Raw genomic sequence first — 17,062 nt, forward strand, 5'->3', positions numbered from 1 at the left:
GCAGGCTGATCCTTAGTCTACAAATATACGTATGACATCCTTGCTACTCCAAGTTGCACGTTCTTGTTTGGTGGGGCCATGTGGCCTGATTTTGTACATGTTTCTTAGTAGTCATGAGACCTTCCGTATGTTGTTTTTTCGTAATTAATATATATTACCCATTACAAAGAGAGAGAGAGAGAGAGAGAGAGAGAGAGAGAGAGAGAGAGAGAGAGAGAGAGAGAGAGAGAGAGAGAGAGACTATGATGTGATAATGCTCAAGATTGCACGACTCTCAATAAGGATTAGATTGATGTGTTAAAAGCTCCATCAAGTACATGCTTTTATAGGCAAGTAGCCTCACCTTTGACTCAATCAAACCAATGTACGCTAAATGGGATAGTCTATGAAGTGACCTTACTTTGTACTTAATACTAAATGGGGCATTCTATGACTTCATGTATATACTTGCCGAAAGCTTGCCATGTACTATTTTTAAGTAATGGCCAACCAAAAGTGTGAACTCTAACCACTTGTATATAAGGTAATTTTGACATTAAGAAATGCATAATCATTCCCTTTGCAATAGAATACTTGTGAGCTCTCTTCCTTCTTCTCCCTACACTCTTGCTTGTGATCTTTTGAATCCTTACATAACTAGATGGATGCATGCTAGGATCTCTCTCTCATGAGCTTCCCCCCTCTTTTCACCTCTTGTGAGATTCGATCCATGGTGTGATAATCTTCTTATTTCCTTCATCTAGGCGGTTCAAGCTCTTCCTCCCCACCCCATGGCCATGAAGCTCTCCACTGTAACAAGGAATTGAGGAGCTACCACACCGACAACCAATGGGAAGTTACAATTTCTGGCTCTAGCTCCAAGGTAAATTTTCTAAACGGCACATGTTTTGGAAAGGTTAGGTAAGCTTTCAACTTCAAAATATATGGCATTGTTACCTATGAGTAGCCTAAAGGCTTAGCTTTGAATATGATCTATTCCAAGCTCCCAACATTAACCAATGTCAATTAGAAGGTCATAATCATTTGATTTTTAGGTCTTGGAAGGAAAAAACCCTAGTTTTCTATTTGCGTGTCGTTAGGGCCAATAGGCTTGGATTTCATTGCATATTGAGTCAAGGGATTGCTTAGATTAAATGAATAATAGCAATGAGATGTAGGAAAACAAGATCTAAGGAAGATCAAATCTATACGCCATGATTAATTAAGAACTAATGAGCATTTAACAAAAATTATCAAGAGTAATAAACTCAACGTAAAGAACTTATAATCTCACACAATAAGAAAATATTTTAATAATGATGTGATGGGTACAATATATAGGACTAGAGGTCCATCTACCTCATAGACTAGCATTGAATGCACACTTATCTTATCCACCCATAGGAGTGGGTTCACACACATAAACACCCATACTTACATAAAAGTGTTTCACACCTAGAAAGGTGTTCACACGTAAACACATCCACACTGGTGGACACATAGAGTGGACATAGGAGATAGACACGCACATATATGAGGCTTCAAACACCCAACAAACCCCCCTTTGGAGCTTTCACTACTAGGAAGGAATACACATGCTCCAACTTTGGTTTAAACTTGGCATGTTTTAGTTGTAGGCTTAGAGGCTTATGTAACTTGGCTCAGAGGCTATTGGTGAGCTTGGCCTCAACGTGCTCAGAGGCTCAACACTAGCATGGCTCAGACGCTTATCATGCTTGGCTTTGAGGTTCATGTAACTTGCCCCCAAATCTAACTTAGAGGCCAAGGTAACACTAGGAGTTAGTTGTTCATGTCCTACATTGGTTTAAATCACAGTATCCCCCCTTGTTTTGATAAGGGAATTATAGCTAGTAAATGGGAATTGATCACATAACACGTTCTAATTTTGTCATCAAGAAATGTATATTCACCCAAAATTAAGTTGGAAGATAATATGTTTTGATGCATGTGGCTAATTAAGAGATGGCTTAGGATTAGTTGACAATAATATGTTTTGATGCATGTGGCTAATTAAGAGATGGCTTAGGATTAGTTGACAATAATAGGTCAAAACAACTTCTTTTCTAAAATGTAAGAGTGGTGCTGAGATACATACCACAAGGGTTGATATGATACCCTCTACTACCTCTCTTTTGAGAGGCAACTGTGTAACTGTTGGGGTAAAGCCTAGGAGGCATAATAGCTCAAAAATTGTGTTCAGTGCTTTAAGAGGCAAGGGTGCAACTATTGGGCTAAAGCCCATGAGCCATAATGGTTGTTCAATGCTATGGTAACGATGCCTTATTACAAGTGATGACTACTCTTTGTTTAAGAAACTATGTTCTAATATTCTATTTTATAAAAGTGGTACTTCTTTTGATGTAAAGCATATGTTGTGTTACCTCTTTTTACAAGACAAGACTTTGTACTGTTAAAGGGAAAAAATAAACATGTAACGAATGCAATCCTTTTTTCCAAAGTAGGTCATCCTAAGAAAGAAAGCAACATGGATGAATGTGCCATGTAATGCATAGACAAGACATTTAACTTTTGCACTTTTTATAAAAATGATCACTAAATCAAAATTCAGTTCTTAATTTTGAACCATTCATGTTAATTGAGTGGTCTTAATGCTTTCTTCTATGCATTAATGAGAAAATGTTTATCTTCCAGCTATTTTCAAAAGAATTCTTAGCTTTTAGGATTTAATAAGTGATCTAGCTAAAGTTTCATTTTAATGTTTACACAATTTAATGCTTATGTAGGTTGAGTTTTGTTTGTTTGAAAATACAATGTCAAACTACATACACTAGCTGGTAGATAAACATCAAGACAAAACATGAAAAAGAAAGCTTAAGGAGAGTAAACTGTGGATTTATGTCCTTCTATATAAGACTCTCTCTTTAGAGAAAGAGCATGATGCTAGATGATTTGAGGTGAGCAACGTAGAAATAAAAGAGGCCCTATCCTCATTACAAGGAGAAATAAAATATAATGCCTGTAATTCATTGAGAAGGGAAGAGAGAGTTATTATTTTCCATAGACTACCTTTAGGCTATTCTGTATTTTTACTCCATTTAAGAGGTGGGAGACACAAAAAAGGTGCTGCTGGGGGGGTAAGTAACATATTTATAATAGTTTTTAATAAAGAATATGCATGGGTTTGACACATGAGCCATGTGTGTTTTAAACATATGCATTTGATCACTATTAGCTTACATTGTTTATTGTTGGCGAGACAAATAAAATAATAAAAAAGAGTGCATTATCACAAAATAACAAGAAGATATAGCTTGTGTTTGTGGCTATAATGGAGTCAACTAGACCCAAGAGCTTCAATTATATTTAGATGTCATCTCTTTCATTACACATAATTTATCAACATGGTAATGAGTAGGCACCACCATGTGAGCATCGAGCCTTGTGATTTGTTTTTTTGAAAGAAGACATGGCGTAAACCTGAAAGGAGAATGCTATACTTAGATGCTTTTGGGCATTTCTATAGCCATTGTGTCATGGTGGTGAAGGGTGGCTATAGAAATTGCTGAGTGTCTTCTTAAAAAATCACAGAGTTAGAGAAACAAGAAAAACCATATATTACATATGGAAATTTCGAGTAATGTGGATGTACATGGAAGAATTTGATGAATATGTTGCTGACCTTCTTGGAAAATCCTAGATTTATAGACACTAAAAATACATTATGATTTATAGAAACTAGAAATACATTATGAGTTATAGAAACCAGAAAGACATTATATTATATTTTTAAATTTCATTAATGAGACATTGCCTAAAAAGACATAAGATACGTTGCCTCAAATTTCATCAATGAATACATTGCCTCAAAAGCGCAGAGAGTTTCTGACCGTGGTAGAGTTTGAACTCAAAAGTGTTGTAAGTAAAGTGTCATGAGGAAAATATAAGGACGGGAGTTGTCTTCCTCTTTTTTTTTTAGTCTCAGTTCTGTTGTTTCTGTTTTTTTTTTTTTTTTTTTTTTTTTTTTTTTGGGTTTAGTTTTGCTTTTTTAAAACCCCCATTTCCTGCTTTTTAATCGCCATAGCCATGAGCTCTGTGCTTTTCAACACTCCTTATCTCTAGTCAGTGTTTCGTCAGACAGAACTCCAAATATCTCTGCGACATATTGCTTTCCTCGTCCTTCGTTGCGTAGCAGGATTCCCACGCAGAGAGAAGAAGGAGGGATGAGACAGCCGCGGACGAAGAAGACCCAGCGGCTAAAACACTGGTTCTTCTGGCTTTTCCTGCGTTTCAATCTCCTTTTTCGTACGCCCATTCAAGGTTTGGTTTCCATTTCATGTAAATCTTCTCAGCTTTTCAATCTGCTTTTTGATCTTCCGGGCCTTGCTTTGTTTTTCTGATGTTTGGCCTGCGCTTCGTTCAAGCTCCCATCGTAGATATGTATGCATCATAGATATAAATGCTTTCTTTTTTCAAGCTAGTATGCTTTCTTTCTTCCCACCTGAAGCTTTTTCCCCTATTTTTCCTGCATAGATAGCAAATCAATCTTTTATTTATCTCCATTTTCTTCCATAGCTGTAGGTCATCCTGTAAGTCAGCTTTCAAATCCTGGCTTAGCTTAGCTTCTAAATCCACAGAGTAGATTCCAAGCTTTTTAAGGCCCTTCTTTTCAACACATGCAGTATCTCTTCTCATTGTCATGTATTCAGAGCGTTGGTTTTAACAAACTTCGCTCCTTATTTCATGATTTTCTTCTCACATTAGAGTACCTTAGCTGCTTTTACCTCTTGATTTTCTTCAAGACGTTGCAGAATACCAAAAATTTTGCTAGTCCCCCCCCCCCTCCCCCGCCCCCAAAAATTTTGCTATTATGGTTTTACTTCAATTGATTTACCATCAATATCCTCGGGTCTCATTACATTTCAAGCCAGCCAGCAATACACTTGGATTTCCTCACATTTTTAGTGAGTCAGAGGCAGCATCAAGGGAATAAATATTTTCTTTTTTGCGAGTGGTGGCGGATTGTTACATATTGGAAATACACTTTACTGAGCTGTGTAAAATACACTATGGGAGCTCCAGCCTTTTATAGGTGGTTAGCAGACAAGTATCCTCTTATAATTGTAGATGTGGTTGAGGAGGAGCCACAACAAACACAAGGACAAATTCAGCTTGTAGATACAAGCAAACCGAATCCAAATGGAATGGAGTTTGACAACCTTTACCTGGATATGAACGGCATTATCCATCCGTGCTTTCATCCGGAAGATGCGGTGGTAAGTGTTTCTGATCATTGTTTAGACATGAATGTATGCACGTACAGGACATTCCAAGTGTTTTTGAAAGCCTAAACTTACTAGTTGTTGGTGAAGTCTATTCACACATAAGCGTATGACGATTTGGTTTGCTTTTTTATGTCTTGACAGGCTACGCCCAAGACATTTGATGAAGTTTTCCAGCGCGTGTTTGCATACATTGATCGCCTTTTTGTAATGGTGCGGCCAAGAAAGCTTCTATACATGGCAATTGGTATGCACAAAAATGGTTTCATGCACATGCATTTTCTCTTCTTGTTTTGGTAGTCTGGAGTCTTCAATTTTCTAAGTGCAGTACCTCAATAGGATCAGGGCACAGGTCCGAGATATTCACATCCTCATTCCTTTCGCAAGAGTAACACTTTGGCTGACTCGCTTTGTTTTGTGGGGGTGTGAAGATGGGGTGGCACCGAGGGCAAAAATGAATCAGCAACGATCTAGGTGTTTCCGTGCTGCCAAAGATGCTGCCGATGCGGTAAGCCTCATCCTCTTGTAGCATTAATGAAACATTAATTATTCTCAATGGTGCATGGTTCATAGTAACAGGAAACGGTGTTTCCTAACCAAAAATGAAAAATGACGTTTCTCTTGAGTTGTCTTTTCCATTTCCGTTTCCCATTTCCTAATCTGCTCTAAACAAAATTTTCTTTCCAAGTTTTGGTTTTTACCAAATTTCTTGGCCCATCTCCTTGAATTATGATACACCCTAGCTTTCTCCTCTATTTGTCTAACTGTTTCTCTCATTTCTATTTAATTTCATAATTAACTTGCATGTATACTATATGTTTCTTATCCATTTTGGATTTCTACTTTCAAGCTGTTTCCATTTCATAACATCCGTTTTCGTTCTGTTTCCGTTGTGTTAAAAACAAAAATGGATTCTTAGTTTCAAGCTGTTTCCATTGCATAACATCAGCTGTTTTCATTCCGTTTCGGCTTTGTGCAACTAGTGCCATTTTCAAACATGTGATTATGTCAGCCATATTAGCATGCTGATGTGCGCATGAATAAAGATGCCAATTGCAGTGTGATTGATTTGAATGGGGGCTAAAAGTTTTGGTTCTTTTTAAGGAAAGGCAACTTGAGGTTTTATGGTTGCTGGTTGCACAAGAAGCTCATTTTCCACTTTCCTCCTCCTCAACAAGAGGGGTTTGTGCTGTCTTTACTGAGTCCATTATAGTGTAAATTTGGTATGTTGGATTCAAGGCTGCTGAGGAAGAAAGGCTGCGCAAGGAGTTTGAGGCAGAGGGTCGAATTATCCCCGTCAAGGGGAAGTCTGAAGCATGTGATTCAAATGTGATCACACCAGGCACACCTTTTATGGACAGTTTGGCAATAGCACTTCGGTACTATGTACATCTTCGACTCAATCATGATCCTGGATGGCGTCAGATCACAGTAAGGTCTTGACAAAGGTTTTCCCTCTTAAAGTTGCATTTGCTCTTCAGCCTGTAATATATCTGCATCACAGGCTATTCTTTCAGATGCAAACTCTCCGGGTGAAGGGGAGCATAAGATCATGTCATATATTCGCTTGCAAAGAAATCTACCTGGCTTTGATCCCAACACTCGCCATTGTCTGTATGGGCTGGTAAGGTTTTGCTAACTATGCTCTCATATGTCTTTATTATTCTTCAGGAAGACCTGTCTGACACCATAGAGATTCTTCAGGATGCTGACCTGATTATGTTGGCCCTGGCAACTCACGAGTTGCACTTTTCCATCTTAAGGGAGGTATGGAGGATTTTACTTTTCCTCCCTTTGTCTTCCCCTGGCTGTATGTTTTTCCCTCCCTTCCCTTCCCCAAGATGGAAAAGAATATCTAATTCAAAAGTGGCAAACTGTAGGTTATTTTCCAACCCAGTCAAGAGGACAAGTGCTTTCTTTGTGGTCAAAGCGGTCATTTGGCAGTTGAGTGTGAAGAGCTGCATGGAAATTCTTGTGAAAATGGAGGAGAAACTGCAACGAAGAAAAAACCTTTCCAGGTGATGCTGTTTATGCATATCTTAAATATAATGCACTTTTTGGCCTTTTAAGAGTTAACACCTTATGGGCCTAAGTTTGATAGAGTCCTTGTGTTAGTTTCGTGTAGAGGTTGCGATAGGTTTTTCCCGCAGCCATGTGCATTAGTCTTGCATGAAGTTTGCATGCCAGAGTGTAGGTCTAGGTTCAAAATCAGCCAGCAGATCTGCATTTTTTCCAACAAGGCAAATTTGCATTTTTCTTCAGTCAAGACATGGAGGATGTTTTCAAGAAAAGCTGGACCCGATCTTGATCGGTCTAGTATCCTCGATAATAGTGGCCGATGACAATTTGAATTGGATGCATCTGGCCAAGAAAGAAGGGGCGTAGTTTCCTGATTCAACACAGAAGTTTTGGGAGAACTGTCGAGCTGAGGAAGTGGGCAGGTGCAAAGCCCACGAAGCTAATTTGCACAAATTGGAGTAATGGAAGAGAGAGATTCAAGCACAACGTATGGTATTGACAACCTAAGAGCCCATGGACAACGGCACAAAGGTGGAGAGTTCACCCAGTGTTGAAATATGTGAGGGACTTTCCTTGGATGCGGGAGAGCTTCCAGGATCTGAAGTGGCTCAGATGAGAGTTTCCTCGAGTATGGAGTGAGGACTGGTGAAGAATCCTGAAGATATGTTGGTAGCATAGTCAATGCATGCGCAAGAGTCTTTGTCAGAGGATCATCTTAAGCCAGAGTTTGTGGTTGCTCTAGGATTCCAATTTTAGAGTGTTCCAGAGGAGCAGATTACCCGTTCCGAGATGGATACTGCATTAGTGGAGGGTGCAGAACCAGAACCATTGTTGGATGACAAGCCTAAGGAGATAGTACTGATCCTACTGTTGAACCACAAGGAGGAAGATTTTCATTTAGATTTCTGAGTTCTTTCGGTTATGATCAACAATGGAGTTGTAGCTGTTGGTTACAATGCCCAGTTTTCCAGAGGTGATGTGATGGTAGGCATGTGTTAGAAGTCATCTCCTGTCTAGATTTATACACCAGGGCCTTTGTTGTGGGTGTGCCCGCCCTTATGAGGTGTTTTATCATTTTTCCCCACTCTCCGTATTTTTCCCCTATTTTTTCCCATTTTTCTGAGGCTTGGGAGGGCTGCCAGGTGATGCCAGGAGCACTCTGAAGCTGGCCGACTGCATCTGTAGCAGTCGTGGGCTGTCTGAGTGCTGGCCGACTTGTTCTGTGCAGACTTGGGGCACCAGATGCTGGCCGACTGCTGTTTTTCAGCAGTCGTGGGTTTTGTCCAGTCGTGGGCCTCTTCCAGTGCTGGCCGACTGCCCTCTAGGGGAGTATATATAGCTCCTCAGCCCCCATACCTCATTTGTATCATATTCGGGATCTTCTTGTGTATATCAGAGCAGAGTTACACGCCTACATCTCTCTCTTTTTGTGCTGTTTTTTCTGCCTGCGTTTTTGCTCTTGTGTTCCCAGATTTGGTCATCATCTCCGCTGCATATTCTGACATGGTATCAGAGCCTAGGCTCTAGATAGGTCTTGGGATTTGTGTGAGCAAGAGGGGGCTGTTTTGTGGCTGATTGGTGGACTGTTTTGGACTGTTCGGGAAGAGGAGAAGCAAGAGGAAGGCGGGCTGATTTGCAGGTATCAGTTCTTCTTTGTTCCCACCCACCCACCCTTTTCAGAGTACATCCCCGCTATGGCAGATCTGTTTGAGATGGCTGAGAGACATGTGAAGATCCCGACACTCCCCACGTTTCCGGTGGACCGTCAGTTGGACGGGAGCAACTACGGCATATGGAAGGTGATGATGGAATCCGTTCTGGAGTCCTACGATCTCGCCGATTTCGTCGTTGTTGGTGTTCCACGGCCGGAAGTAGAGGACGGGGAGTTACCGTCAACCCGAAAGGACCGGGAGGCCCAGACGCAGATGTGGGATCGCGTCAACGCCAGGGTCCGTTCGTTTATTTTCCTCAACTGCACACCACAGGTAATCAATCATGTAAAGCACATGACGCTGGCCAGAGGTATATGGCAGCATTTGGCTTCTCTGTACAACAGGGTATCACCCATGAAGAGGATTTCCTTGGAAGTACAGATGCGGGTTATGAGCCCTGCAAAGTCGTCGACGATGCGGGAGCATATTAACAAGCTGCAGGCTCTTCAGCAGGAAGTTCTCCAGGCTGGGAAGGAGATATCGTCAGAGGACATGGCCATAACGTTGCTGTCACATTTGCCCTCTTCGTACTCAGCATTCTACTCGTCGTTGATTACCAGTGGCAGGCTCAGCACCATCACATGGGAGGAGCTTGTGCCCATGGTCCTGGACCAGGAGGAACGATTCACGAACCCTCCTCAGGGTGGAGGTTCGGAGGCCTTTACTGGCCAACGGTCGAAAGGCCGTAACTCGGGCAAGGGGAAGGCTTCATCGGAGAAGTCTTCTGAGAAGATGTCCGACGCTGACCGCGAGAAACTAAAGGCAGAGAGGACCTGTAATGATTGTGGCGAGAAAGGCCACTACTGGAGGCAGTGTCCCAAGCGGAAGACCGAGAAGGGTGAAGACTCCTCAGCAATCATGAAGACTCCGGCTTTTGTGCACCTGGAGGTGATGGACACCGATGCTTCATTTTCTTCAGGCAGGGAGGAGATTGGAGGACTCTCCGCAACGGATACTCGGGAGTGGATTCTCGATAGTGGTGCTTCCAGGCACATGACTCCTTCCCGTTCCGGTTTACAGGATCTCTGCAGGTGTTCTGGTCATATTCTTACTGGGGATACGTCCACTATCCCAGTTCACAGTGAGGGCAGGATGGAGATAGTTCCCGATGGCAGAGGGGGGAAGCATTCCTCCCAGGTGTTGTATGTTCCGGCACTTGGTTTTCATCTGTTGTCAGTGCATCAGGTTTGCAAGACTGGCGTACGGGTGGAGTTTGATGAGCATTTTGTTGCTCTCCGGGACAAAGCAACAGGCCAAGTGGTTTGGGAAGGTGGAGTGGAGAATGGAGTCTACAGGCTTTCAGCACTCTCTCTCCCAGGTCCTCAAGATTGTGATGAGTGGCAATGTGGTAATAGCTACTCAGGTGTGGATACGCTGCAGGTACAGGCTTTCCGAGACCAGGTGGTGGATAGCTTACCAGTAGATGGCAGCAGTTGGCAGGAACTTTCCAGTACTGAGGTTGGTAGTTCTTGTGTTCGTGAGTCAGAGGAAGCTGAACAGGTCACTTATGCTCTGATGTCTCGTCGTGTTCGGGACATAGAACTTCCAGTAGTTGAGGATGTTCTTTCCACGGGGACCTTTCGGAAAGCCAGGCAGGTGACAGGTGTTTACTTGCAGAAGGAGGTGGTTTCTCCAGGCTTTGTGGTTCCGGATTCAGAGGGGGTGGTTGACAGGTTTCAGAAGGCCTTGCGTGGTCTTCAGGAGGTTTCCAGGACTTGCTTGTGCACCGTAACAGGTGTTGATCCTTGTGAGCAGTGTGATGTCTCTGTGATTCAGAAGCTGTATGGTTCATGGATCTGGTTGATGGACACCGGATTGGACGGGAGCTTCCTGATGAGGCGATTGAGCTCTTGGTTGCAGATGTCTCTTTGGGAGGCAGGATTGCGTTTCCTGTGGTTTCTGCGACATGCGAAGGATCATGGACTCTTGTACACAGGAGGGGAATTGTTGGATGGAGTCCGACTCCGCGGTTGGAGTGACTCGGTTTGGGGAGGAGATTCGGACACGAGGGGATCTACTTCTGGCCCAGGAGCAGTTTTACGGAGCAGGAGGAGGTTACATTGCAGGTTTGGGCTTCCACTGGAGGAACCCATGGTCACCCAGAGGCACTTTGTTCGTGAACAGATTGTTGCTGATGACATCTTGCTGGAGTTCTGTTCGACGGAGGACAGTACGGTGGACCTCTTCACGAAGTCGCTCTCAGGATTTGCTCAGGCGGCACCCCAGCTCCCAGTGGTTGGTTACACAGCCAGGAGCTGAGAGGGGGTGTTAGAAGTCATCTCCTGTCTAGATTTATACACCAGGGCCTTTGTTGTGGGTGTGCCCGCCCTTATGAGGTGTTTTATCATTTTTCCCCACTCTCCGTATTTTTCCCCTATTTTTTCCCATTTTTCTGAGGCTTGGGAGGGCTGCCAGGTGATGCCAGGAGCACTCTGAAGCTGGCCGACTGCATCTGTAGCAGTCGTGGGCTGTCTGAGTGCTGGCCGACTTGTTCTGTGCAGACTTGGGGCACCAGATGCTGGCCGACTGCTGTTTTTCAGCAGTCGTGGGTTTTGTCCAGTCGTGGGCCTCTTCCAGTGCTGGCCGACTGCCCTCTAGGGGAGTATATATAGCTCCTCAGCCCCCATACCTCATTTGTATCATATTCGGGATCTTCTTGTGTATATCAGAGCAGAGTTACACGCCTACATCTCTCTCTTTTTGTGCTGTTTTTTCTGCCTGCGTTTTTGCTCTTGTGTTCCCAGATTTGGTCATCATCTCCGCTGCATATTCTGACAGCATGTTGCGTTCCAGATTGTGAGAGGAAAGTGCAGCAAGGTCACAATCGAGGAGAGGATGGCCAAGGTGAAAGTGGAGCAAAGGTGAATGTTCCATTGTGCTCTAAGTTAAGGACGAGGGGATACTGAACTCATGGGATTATTACGGGACTGGAGCTCCTCCCCCTGCGGATGCTGGTCGCCCCCTCATTGCACATTTCTGCGCCTGCCCATCCGCCCTGTGCCACTCTGCCCCTTTATCCACCCTGCACTACTCTGACCCCCATCAGGCCTTCATGCCTCTGCCTCTGTCTGCCCTATTGTTTTGCAGCCGCTGTGCTTCCTCCACCCTCCTGCCCTGTGCCTACCGCTTCAACCTGTGCCCACACTTTGCTGGCTACTGCCTAGGACCTGGCCGCCTGTTGCTTGGGCTCTCTCCTTGCTGTCGACAGGGGTTTGCTGGCTGCTGATAGGGCTCCCATGGCCTCATGGTGATGATGATGATGATGATGATGATGCTGTTGCTGAAGATGATGATGATAGTGCTGAAGCTGATGATGAGGCTGCCGATGGTGGTGCTGATGATGAAACTGATGCTAAGGATACCCTACATGCTGTCTTAACTGCTATCTAGCTGATGCCCTAATCAAGGATTATGCTGTTCATGCTGGAGATTAGCCATGGCATGGGTGTGCACGTGACATGTACACCCCTTATGACAATGCTCTTGAGAATTGCGACAATGCCCTTGTGGTGCAAGTATGACACCCCTGGGGTGGAGGTTGGTCCTCGCGTGATGAAGGTAGGATGGGTGTGGCTTATTAGTCCTAGCAGGGCTACTAGTCCGGGTATTTCCACTTCACTACTAGTCCTTGCAGGACTACTAGTTCGGGGTACGGCCACTCCACATATTCTGATATATGCGTTCTGGGACCTGCAGGCTGCAGTGCTTGTGATGTACTTCACATATTGTGATATATGCCTTCTGGGACCTGCGGTTGGCTGCACCTGATGCTCTGATACTGATGTGACATAGCAGAAGCCTTCACGCCTTAATCATAGCCCTTAAGCACCCTGAAGGAACATCCTGATGCAAAAATGCAAAGAGAGAGAGAGAGAGAGAGAGAGAGAGAGAGAGAGAGAGAGACTAGTTTACAGTATATGTATTATGTACATGAAAAAGGTAACATACATGCTTGGCCAATGAATTATTTAAGACCAATCTACAAAAGGGAGAGAGAGGATTTTTGTACAAATGATGTTATGCCTTATATAGGCTGCTCATATGGGCTGTTTAGCAACTGTCGGCGTGTTCAATGTGCTGATGTGGCATCTTGGATGCTAGGGATTAGATGTGGGGATTAAATATGGCCACGTGTGTGCACGTGACGCTAGCTCACTTGTCTAACCCTAGTCCATTAGAGAATATCTGCACGACTCACTCTATTGATTGATTCTGTTAAAGCTCACACCAGGTACACACACCTGTCACCACTCATGGGGCAGTGACACCTGGCTAATCGAGTGACATCCAGTTGAGACAGGTGCCAGACTTAGTCTTCAAGAACTTGGAAATTCTCTTGATGCCACATTGTATCATATGGTTGTTGGATGCTTGATTTATTTGTGCAATACGAGACTAAACATTCAGTTTGGTCTCACAATTGAGCGGGTTTATGCATAGCCTAGGTTCTAGGCATTGGCAAGCTGTTAAGTGGGCTTCGCTACTTATAAGTCTATCTTGCGTGTGTATGGGGGGGATTCACAACTGCATGCCTTTTTGAAGGAGCTAAAGAAGCTCAGCTGAAACAGTTAGGGTTTCATGTGCGAGACACACACAGAGAAGAAGGGAGAGAGAGAGAGAGAGAGACATGTGGGGATAAGTCAACTCACAAAGTATGAGTGTGTGACTCCCCTATCACACATGTATATTTGCTCTAGTGCACATAGTGCACTTAGTACTTTTAATGTACTAAGTGTACTATATACTATAAAACTTATGGGCTTGTACACACTATAAGGGTGGGCATAATGCCTTTACCCCAACAACCTCCCACTTAAAGGCAATGTGCCCTTAAGTGAAGGAAAAGAAAAAATCAGCATGTACATGATAATATACAAGGCCATATCAAGGCTGAAACTGGCCTCATCCAATGCCCATCAAGTGTCTGCAATGAGCAAACCGCTCTGGAGGCAAACTCTTTGTCAACAAATCAGCCGGGTTGTCATCCGTATGAATCTTGACAAGCTGAATCAGCTTGTCCTCTATCACCTCTCTGAAGAAGTGATACTTCACATCCACATGCTTCGTCTTTGCATGAAACACAAGGTTCTTTGCCAACTGGATGGCACTCTGACTGTCACAATGCAACAATGGAATATCCCCTGTATAACCCAAATCAACCACTAACCGAGATAGCCATAATGCCTCCTTGCAAGCCTCTGTGGTTGCAATATACTCGGCCTCTGTAGTAGATAAGGCAATGCACTTCTGCATCTTGGATATCCTTGACACAGCACCTCTTGTGAATGTAAACACATAACCGGTAGTAGACTTCCGGTTATCTGGATGACTGGCATAATCCGAATCCGTGTAACCATACTAATGCATCCTGTTTGCCAAAGCAGATGCACATATCCTGTGTGCCCTTCAGGTATCTCATGACACCTTTCACTGCTTCCCAATGCTTCTTGCCAGGGTTGGCCATGTATCTAATAACCACTCCCACTGCAAATGCAATGTCCGGCCTGGTAGCTACCATGGCATACATGAGACTGCCACAAGCTGAAGCATATGGAATCTTGGCCATATCAGCCCTGCCACTATCCTGACTGTGGGCTGTCCATAGCACTGAGTTTCACATATGGAGGCAAAGGAGTACTAGTCTTCTTCCCCCCCTCCATATTGAACCTCTGCAAAACTTTGCCAATGTGTTCCTTCTGAGACAAATACAACACATGTTGATTTCTGTCCCGAAGTATCCGCATACCCAAAATGTGATTTGCATCACCCAAATCCTTCATATCAAAGGTCTGATGCAGCCTCTTCTTCAAGGCATCCATCTCTTTACGAGATTTCCTGGCAATCAACATATCATCAACATACAAGATGAGGATCAATAGACTGCCATCCAAAGCTTTCTTGGTGTATAAGCAGTGATCTATGTCACTCCTCCTGAAATCCTGGGATTTCATGAATGTATCAAATTTATGATACCATTCCCTTGGTGCCTGTTTGAGCCCATAAAGACTCTTTTTCAGCTTGCATACAAGCTTCTCCTTTCCATTCAGTGCATAACCCTCTGGCTGTTGCATATATATCTCCTCATGGAGATCACCGTGAAGAAAAGCAGTCTTCACATCCATCTGAATCAAATCCAGATCATCATGAGCAACCAAAGCTAATACAGCTCTAAGTGTGGTCATTTTGACCACTGGAGAGAAGATCTCATGAAAGTCCACACCATATTCCTGATTGAAGCCCTTAGCCACTAACTTGGCTTTGTATCTTCGCTTTGCATCAGGTGCAACTTTGAGCATGTAAACCCACTTGCATGGCAAAACCTTCTTGCCTGTAGAGAATCCATCTCTGACTTCATAGCACGCTCCCAAAGAGCCTTGTCTGCCCTCTGTAAAGCCTCCTTATAACAAGAGGGCTCCCCACAGTCAGTGAACATCAAGTAGTCAACCCCTGGAACAAACCTATCAGGGGGTCTGGAGGGTCTTGTGGACCTCCGTACCCAATGATCATCATTTGCAGGTTGCTGTCCAGCCTGCATATCACCTATTGGTGGCTCCTGTTCCATGCCATAAGGTTGAAAGATCATGCCCGGTATCTCCTCTAACTGTGGGATATCCATAGGGATATCTTCTGCCATCTCTGGCTGTCCATTTGGACCATTTTCAGCACCATTTAAGGGCTGGTTTTGTTGCTGTAATGGCTGATTTACAGCCCTTGGTTGTTGTCCATGATGTCCATCATCATCAAAGATGACTCTGCCAGGCTCCTGTTGCCTTGCAGGCTCGTTATACATGCATGTTTCATCAAAAATGACATCATTGCTGCGTATAATCTTTCTATTCACTGGATCCCAAAGTCTATACGCCATTTCACCTCTGTCACCATATCCTAGGAATATGCATTTGAGAGACTTAGGATCAAGTTTGGTGCGTATTTCCCTGCGTATGTGCACGTACGCAACGCAACCAAACACTCTCAAGTGCTTGTAGGACGGAGGCTTCCCTGTCCATACTTCCTCTGGCACTTTCCCACCAAGCCTCGTGTTAGGTGACCTATTTATAAGATGAACGGCTGTCATAACAGCTTCAGCCCAAAAACCATGAGGTAACGCAACATGTGACAACATAGAACGGACCTTCTCCTGAATGGTCCTGTTCATCCTCTCTGCTGTCTCGTTTTGTGGAGGATCATAAGGAGCAGAGAGCTCCCTCTTGATGCCTTAAGCATCACAAAAGTCCTGAAACTGTTTGGACATATACTCTCCACCATTGTCGGAACGCAAAGCCTTCAGTGTTTTGCCAGTTTGATTCTCAACATGAGCAACAAACTTCTCAAACACTGAGAATGTATCACTCTTCAAACGAAGAGGATAAACCCACACCTTGCGTGTGGCATCATCAATAAAAGACACAAAATATTTTGCCCCTCCCAAAGAAAGCTGAGGCATCTCACATACATCTGTATGCACAAGCTCTAACTGAGCATCTTTCTGTCCAAGAGCTTTCTTGTGGGGGCACTGGAGTTGCCTGCCATATATACAATGCTCACAAAACTGAAAACTTGAGAACTTTAGAGAAGGCAAGTAACCAAAACGAGACAATTGCTCCATTCCTTTGACACTCATGTGTCCCAACCGGCTATGCCACATAGAGATTTCCGGCAGCTCGGTTGCATTTACATTAGCATGGTGACAAACACCAGCATGCATGAAGTAAAGAGTGTCCACCGTAGAGCCTTTGGCAACAACCAGTGAGCCCTTACTAATCTTCCACTTTCCACTACCAAATGTGGTAACATAACCAACATCATCAAGCTGTCCAGTAGAAAGCAGGTTCTTCTTGATCTCAGGCACATGCCTGACATCATGGAGCATAAGCTGTGAGCCATCTGAAAACACAAGCCTCACATCACCTCTGCCAAGAATCTGGCATGCATGGTTGTCACCCAAATAAACTACTCCTTCATTGCTAGCAGTATACCTGACAAACAAGTCTCTGCAACCTGTGACATGAAAGGAGGCACCTGAATCAATGATCCATGAGTGCATACCATGACCATCTCCTGCATGGAGTGAATGGGCATCAAGTGAAGACA

The 17,062-nt window shown here is 43.9% G+C and overlaps 1 protein-coding gene across 7 annotated transcripts in view; it reads left to right on the forward strand.

Annotated features, from left to right (window-relative positions):
• The first annotated feature begins 3,935 nt into the window (after positions 1–3,935).
• LOC147612094 (5'-3' exoribonuclease 4-like) overlaps positions 3,936–17,062 on the forward strand; it is a 77,401-nt gene continuing 64,274 nt past the window's right edge. For 5 of the 7 annotated variants that reach the window (XM_086783974.1, XM_086783975.1, XM_086783976.1 and 2 more), the window contains exons 1-8: positions 4,037–4,278; positions 5,086–5,234; positions 5,385–5,487; positions 5,672–5,748; positions 6,480–6,671; positions 6,745–6,864; positions 6,945–7,007; positions 7,121–7,258. In XM_086783974.1, the coding sequence (XP_086640100.1) occupies positions 4,182–4,278; positions 5,086–5,234; positions 5,385–5,487; positions 5,672–5,748; positions 6,480–6,671; positions 6,745–6,864; positions 6,945–7,007; positions 7,121–7,258 (939 nt within the window). In that variant the 5' untranslated portion in view covers positions 4,037–4,181. Of the gene's footprint in view, positions 4,279–4,885; positions 5,235–5,384; positions 5,488–5,671; positions 5,749–6,479; positions 6,672–6,744; positions 6,865–6,944; positions 7,008–7,120; positions 7,259–17,062 lie in introns of all 7 variants that reach the window. The other 2 variants (XM_086783977.1, XM_086783978.1) reach the window with 1 other exon arrangement.

This window comes from Cibotium barometz, chromosome 46, assembly GCF_041138505.1.
Source record: "Cibotium barometz isolate CiBa-2024 chromosome 46, ASM4113850v1, whole genome shotgun sequence".
Classification (NCBI taxonomy): domain Eukaryota; kingdom Viridiplantae; phylum Streptophyta; class Polypodiopsida; order Cyatheales; family Cibotiaceae; genus Cibotium; species Cibotium barometz.